The 7,427-nt window shown below is 34.7% G+C and overlaps 2 protein-coding genes across 2 annotated transcripts; both read right to left on the bottom strand.

Annotated features, from left to right (window-relative positions):
- Window positions 1-1,019: 1,019 nt before the first annotated feature.
- On the bottom strand, window positions 1,020-1,475 carry LOC145812860 (uncharacterized). Its single transcript, XM_082908084.1, has one exon. It carries the CDS (start codon window positions 1,473-1,475, stop codon window positions 1,020-1,022), a length of 456 nt encoding a protein of 151 aa, XP_082764210.1.
- A 30-nt stretch (window positions 1,476-1,505) lies between these two features.
- On the bottom strand, window positions 1,506-3,035 carry LOC145812859 (uncharacterized). The gene is made up of 4 exons (XM_082908083.1): window positions 2,732-3,035; window positions 2,036-2,209; window positions 1,813-1,915; window positions 1,506-1,662 (listed from the first exon to the last, which is right to left on the bottom strand). Exons 1-4 carry the CDS (start codon window positions 3,033-3,035, stop codon window positions 1,506-1,508), a joined length of 738 nt encoding a protein of 245 aa, XP_082764209.1.
- Between the last annotated feature and the right edge of the window lie 4,392 nt (window positions 3,036-7,427).

The following is a 7,427-nucleotide window of genomic DNA, read 5'->3' as shown; positions in this document are numbered from 1 at the left end:
TTTTTGAATCATAAGAAAACAAAGAGTCATTAAAACCTATAGGTGGGGGGGTGTCCACCTACAAACTAACCAACACTCGATATGAACGTTAATATCAATTGCTTTGACATTTTGACACAACAATTGATTGTAAATCAGTGATACAACATCTATTAATGGGAAAAAGCCATTTGTGAATTTTGATCTACATTTAGTGTTATTATGTTAATTTATGCAATTTTTGAACTCGATTGTTCTATAATACACGTATTTTGTGCAGGAATGTTCACATTGTCTACATGATATCGTTACGGATAACATACACAGGTGTAAATATTCACATTTGTTCTTATTCATAACAGTTGTGAATGTTATTTATCTTTGCCAAATGTGAACATTCACATCTGTACCACTAATGTGAATGTTCATATGCACTAATGTTTTACAAATGTGAATGTTCACAGCTCCACCACTGATATGTATGTTCATATTCACTTATGATATACTGCTGTGTTATGATGTGCATAATTTATGCGATTGTTTGAACCCGATTGTTCTATAATACACATATTTTGTGTAGGAATGTACACATTGTCTACATGACATCATTACGGATAACATACACAAGTGTGAATATTCACATTTGTTCTTATTCATAACAGTTGTGAATGTTCACACCATGTCAATCTTTATGCATGTGAAAGTTCACATCACGGTTTATATTCATGTCAACATTGACAACAGTAATGTAAAAAAGTTCAACCCATGTGCGAGTATTCACATAATATGATTCTTTTACGCAAGTGTGAATGTCCACATCATGTGTTCATCATTAAAACATCAACAAAATATCAGTTTGGTATCCAAAAAGAAAAAGAAAAAACACAAATCAAATACTAAGTTTGCTAAACCATTATTATGTTTGCCAACACAATGTTTTCCAACACAATATAATGTTTGCCAACACAACACAATCTTATTTCAAAAATTAATATAAGAATCCCATGTAAAACACAATGTTGAAATGAAAAATGTACACCCTATATCGTCTCCTTGCATGATTTTCGATTATGGCTTCCCAACTTATCACATCTCCCGCACCTTATTTGCTTTAGTTTCTCACCCCTTGATGGGATTCTATTCTTTTTCGGCCTTCTGGGTGGTCTTTTCACAGTTTGTGGGTATATAGTGAAGTCCGTGGGATCAAAAGACGGCTTTTCCACCGATGGTATAGGCAATATGACAACCGAATAGGCTGCACGATACGTCTCTACATGAAAGTAATGTTCTACACAATCATTGAGATTGTAGCGGCTCTTCTGAATAGCAATCACAGCATGGTCACATGGGAATCCGTTGATTTGCCATTTGAAGCAAGAACATGTACGCCTTGCAATATCAACTGTAACGGATGGTATCGAATGAACTTCAAACACATCCTCATTGGCTTTGCTAACTTGCCAAGACCTACTGTCGTTGAACGAATCAAGAAGCATTGATTCGAATGTAGGACAAATAAGCTCATTTCACTTGTTTGCTTGGTCACGCCGTGCAGACATTTGCTGTATCAACTGAGTACGAATTGTATCCACCATTTGAGTGATAAGAAGATTGCGTGCTTCTTTAATCCAATTATTAAATGACTCCACCGCATTGGGTGTCATCCCCCCATAACGCATGCCCCTGCACAACATCATAAACATTGTACAATACTGATTTTAATTTCTTCGAAACTGAATATGAAATTTCACTTTGCCACAAAACATAACTGAAAATTCACATCGCTACCATTCTAAACTTGACAAATGGAATACATTAGAAAACTACTATTACCTGAAGTATGAATTTGCCCAGTGCTTAGGTGCCAAGTCCTTGAAAAAATTATGTGCTCGTTGCTTACCCTTCTCTTTTAATTTCACAAGCTTTTCTTGGAACCCTACCACAGTTGGCTCATAAGCACAGTCACCCAAACTACTAACTAGGTGATCCCAAAATTCGTTATCAATTCCTTTCATTCGGTCTCTTAAATTGCTCTTCAAGTGTTGTAAGCAATGACCATGGTGAGCTGATGGGAACACCTTTGGCATAGCTTCTAACAGACCAAGATTACGATCCGAAATATAAGTAATCTGGTGCTTACCATCAACAACCTTCCCAAGTTCGTGCAAGAACCATGACCAATTGGTCGTGGTCTCTGAATCAACAATCGCAAATGCAACAGGAAATAAACCTACAACACAACACCATTAAACAACTGTTCATAATATTCCAAAGTGAATAGAAAACAATATAAACAAAACAGGTCATGTGAATGTTTATATTTACATTACCTTATTACTATTGTTGTTTTTGGATTTGGTTTCGTAAACATCAATAATGTAAACATTCACATTACTATCCATTAATGGATAAACTCACATTAGTAGACACTGGTGTAAAAATTCACATAAATGTATACTAGTGTGAATGTTCACATTACTGTTAATTTCTCAATCAGTCATATTATGTTGTGGTTCACATCAATGTGTATTGATGTAAACATTGACACCAGTGTAAATGTGGAACACATTGTGTAATCGTCTATCATATGTCCACACTATGCCATTCAATGTAAATATTTACATGAATAGACAGCTAAAAAAAATACTAACCATTGTTTCCATCTTTCGCTGTTGCCGCAAGTAGCGACAATAATTGAACCCAGAAATACACGTAGCGAATGATACAAAGAAATGACAAAACTGTTGACTACTTGCATCATAGTCAATATTGACATAACTCCTCGTATTGTAACGCATCACAGCATCCGAACACCACCGTAGCTGGTCAAACGATAATGAGTGATCTCCATGAATAACAGCCTTTGCTTTCTCCACGCCTAACCATACCACGTGGTAACTCACTTCTAGCCCATAATCCCTCTTCAAAATAGTCACCACCTCACACGACCGGGTCAATGGCTTGTCCCTCACAATTTCAGATATGGTATTCGACACCAAATCAGAACTAACTCTCGGATTCTTCGATGTTCGGACATCCGTACCATAACTATGCATATCACTGAACCTCTTGATGTAGAAAAAATCATTTGCTTGTTGTGCTCTACAATGTATAGCCCACAAGAAGCCTCTCTCCTCGCGCGTCACACACACCGCAGTAACCCTTGTTGTCTCGTTCTTGACATACATAAATTGAAACCCATATTGAATGGTATACTTACATAAAACATCACGAAATTCTTGTGCACCTCTAACATACCGTTATCCCGCATGCGTAATACCATTTGCCCAATGGGCTGACAACAACACCTTCTCCTTATGGTGGCAAAATCTCCGTAGTGCATCAATTTCTTCCTCACCCCCCCCCCACACACAAAGACCCAGAGCTACTCGACTGACCAATATCACTTTTCAACTCAACGACAACTTCTATATGTTGTACCCCCATTGATTTAACAAGCAATAACATGTTCTGAAATTCTTTCTCATCGTCCAAATCACACCTATTAATCCCAGGTAGCCGACAGAATAATGAAATAGAACCAGCAGACAACTCACCCCATTTTTCACACAAACACTCAACCAAACGTGAATAACACAATACGCGGGCAACATTTATTACAGTTGTACTGCAACCATATGTGCACACCAACATCATAAATGTATCCATCTCCTGTAAAAGCACAACAATACAACAGTCAACAATAATCCAAACGATACGAAAATTCAAATTGTACAAAATTAAATGCCTATGTGTACAGTTCAAGTGCTAAATCCATAATGAAAACTATCACCACCATTTTTACACAACATAAAACATTTTACAATATCAAAATGGCACCACCATATTAAGGTGACAGTACACAACATGCAAGTAACCCTCTATAACTTCATATTAATAAAATGTGAACATTTACATTGTTACATATACTCTGAATTGTATTACCCACACAGAGTCTCATTAAGAAAATATCAAAGTAAAATGAGAACATCCACATTCTTCACATAATCTGAATGACCTCCCCTCTACAAGACCAGGTAAAATGCAAATAATTGAACAAACAGAGCATCCGATCCATATCAATTAAAAAATAGAGCATCTGATCCATCATACAAATCAAAACATAAACTGAACATGTATTCATAACCAAAATGATACTAACCTTAATCATGCAATCCTACACTCGTCCTGTAACTCGAAAACAACTTATTTGAACTAGTTATACTCCAGAAAATGTGACAACCGAACACTGTCCAATTCGTCGTCTTTACTCGAAAATCACTGAACCATACTACAACAACAACAATGAAACCCTAGCACATCAAAGCCTTGAAACGAGCATGCAAAATAGAAACACATCCATCTGAATTAGAATGATGATCAAAAGCGTAAAGATAGAAACTACCAAAACTGAATCAACGAAAAAAAAGGCAACATGGTATGTGTATTAACACAATATATATATATATATATATAAGGGCATAATAGTCTAGGTAAAAATATAAAATTAGTAAAATGGACCTTATGGAATAAAAAGAAAAGTATATGAGACTAATCAGGTTATAATAATCCTTTGTGGACCTAATGTGTTATAACAACTCTAAAATGGATTTATCAATAAAAATCCCAATTTTATAAGTTTTAATTAATTAATTATTAATATTGGAGCATTTTAGAAAATAGGGGGAAAAGGGCCCAAAATAAATATTTACAAAATAGGAAAAAAAGGATCCAAAATAAAATTTTAAAGAAAAAAGTCCAATCCGCAAACCGCTCGCAATCGCCCCCACATCTGCGAATCATATCCGCACAAACCGCAACTTGTACTGCGGGCGATTGCGGGTTTAATTTTCCCCAAACCACATACATATGGGTGGGTCTAAACCGATCTACAAACCGTCCAAAACCGAACCGCGACCACCCCTACTATCAACCATCACCCCCCTAAGTCACCTTCCAACAGACATCCAACCATTTTGATTTGTATTTTTGTTTATTTTCAAACTGGGTTGGGCGTTTTGAGATCTAAATATGAGAGAATTTGAGGGGCTTGTAGGGCCCATTATGGATCCCGTTTTGATAATCCAAATTGTTCATTTCGTAGAACCCTTAATATATATTATCTATGAAAAAAATTAGTTCGATTTAATAATTGTAACTTTTTTTATTTTATTTTATCGCATTTGTCTCTGAAAAAATAGACGACAAATATATTTTTGAAATAGATAATCTATTTTTTTAGAGACAAATGCTATACAATGAAAAGATTATGATTATATTAGATTGACCTAAATTTTTTCATTGATGAAATACATTGATGACCCTACAAAATGAACGGTTCAGATAATTAAAAGACACCCATAGTAGGCCCTTAGGATCCCTCAAATTCTTTCATGTTGAGATATCGAGAAACCAAACCCTTTCAAAATAATATTGTATATTATATTTTTATTTTTTATTTTTCTCAAAAAAGTATAAAGAAAACTTATTTATTTATTTATTATTATTATTATTATTATTTAAATAAAAAGCAAGAAAGTGACAACATAACATATCAAATGAATGTGCTTTTCGACTAACTAGATCCTTTTTTCTTTTTCTGTTTTAACCACACTACACCACCAATTAGGTTAGTCTTTTAGGGTGTTAGAGCATCCCTATCAGTTCCCTTATAATAGCAAAATTCTTCCCCAATAGATTCCTTATACCATCCTTTAAATTTAGGATTGCTACAGTGACTCCCTATTTGTAGGGAGTCACTATAGCTCCCTTATATCTGATAAATTCTTATTTTATTTCGTTTTAGGAGTGAAGGAGAAGTCCCCTAGATGTCTCCTCGGACGTCCCCTCGGACATCCCCCCGGATGTCCACGAGTGTACTGTAGTTGAAGAAGAAAAATGCTAAAAAATGACCTAATCGGTCGTCCACCCGGACGTCCGGCCAATCAACCCCCCGGACGTCCGGTCTCTGGCTTCTACTTCTGTTGCTTTCTTCTGTAATTATCCCTATTAGCTTTGAGCCTCCATTTGCTCAAGCGCTGCCTTTGGGACTTGGGACTGGGGCCTCTCATTTGCTTAAGCTTTCACACCTCTCTCTCTCTTTCTCTCTCTTGCTCACATTTGCTCAAGCACTGCCTTTGAGCCTCATTTTTTACTTTATTTTATATTGTTTAATTATTTTATTAAAAAACATTAAATTTAAAAATAATTAAAAAGATTATTTTAATAGAATAGAGAAAGAATAGGGAGTTTGTTGGAGAAAGTAGATGAAAAAGTCATTCCTAAAATAGGGAATGAATTTTTTAATAATATTTTAGGATAAAATTTAAGTAAGCTGATAGAGATGCTCTTAGTTGAACATTGATTCACTTTCCGACAAATTTTTTGGTGATTGGGGTTTCCTTTTTTTTCTGTTTTGGTTTGACTCAATTACCTTGCTTGCAAATATCTGACTAAAAAAACTCGGGAAAGTCTATAGTATATTTTGTTAAAAAATGTATGGTACATAGAAAATCAATGGTTAAGATTGAGCCACATCATTAAAATGACCTGCTAAACAGGTCACTTTTTATAGTTATGAGCCAAAATCATATTTCTTCATAACTATAATCAAATTGATCATAACTTAGTCATAACCACATCTCATAACCAACACTATTTTGTTCATAACTAATATCACATATTTCATAACCATAATCACATATCTCATAACCACATCTCATAACCAACCCCTTTGAGTCATAACCAATATCACATATCTCATAACCACTAGTCACATATCTCATAACTAACACCTTTTTTTTTTTTCATAACCAACATCACTTATCTCATAACCACTAGTCACATATCTCATAACTAACACCCTTTTTTTTTTCATAACCAACATCACATATCTCATAACCACTAGTCACATATCTCATAACTAACACCATTTTTTTTTTCATAACCAACATCACATATCTCATAACCACTAGTTACATATCTCATAACTAACACCTTTTTGCTCATAACCACACCACTTTGATCATAATCATATCTCATAACTATTGATCACATATCTCATAACTATTACCCACATGAATCATAACCACATCTCATAACCAACCCCTTTGAGTCATAACCAACATCACATATCTCATAACCACTAGTCACAAATCTTGTAACTAACAACCCTTTTGCTCATAACCACACCACTTTGATCATAACCAATGTCTCATATCTCATAACCACTAACACATATAGCATAACTAAACACTCTTTGACACCACTTTGCTCATAACTAAAATCACATATCTTATAATCACTAATCAAATATCTCATAACCATTACCCACATATCTCATAACCAACATCACATATATCATAACTACTAATCACATATCTCATAACCACACCACTTTGATCATAACCAACATTACATATCTCATAACCACTAATCACATATCTCAA

The sequence above is a fragment of the Camellia sinensis genome, chromosome 15 (genome assembly GCF_055761805.1).
Source record: "Camellia sinensis isolate YWXY chromosome 15, ASM5576180v1, whole genome shotgun sequence".
NCBI classification, from domain to species: Eukaryota; Viridiplantae; Streptophyta; class Magnoliopsida; order Ericales; family Theaceae; genus Camellia; species Camellia sinensis.
Note: the sequence above shows the minus strand (reverse complement) of the source record. Positions and strands in the feature narration are given on the sequence as shown.

Bases quoted from the DNA above. Each gene is read 5' to 3' on its own strand.
- LOC145812860 (XM_082908084.1), bottom strand. From the start codon at position 1,475: ATGCTTCTTGATTCGTTCAACGACAGTAGGTCTTGGCAAGTTAGCAAA.
- LOC145812859 (XM_082908083.1), bottom strand. From the start codon at position 3,035: ATGCATAGTTATGGTACGGATGTCCGAACATCGAAGAATCCGAGAGTT. The intron at 2,210-2,731 runs GTAGTCAACAGT...GTTGTGTTGTAG, and splicing joins CAATATTGACTATGATGCAA to GTTTATTTCCTGTTGCATTT. The intron at 1,916-2,035 runs GTCATTGCTTAC...CAACTGTGGTAG, and splicing joins GTTCCCATCAGCTCACCATG to GGTTCCAAGAAAAGCTTGTG.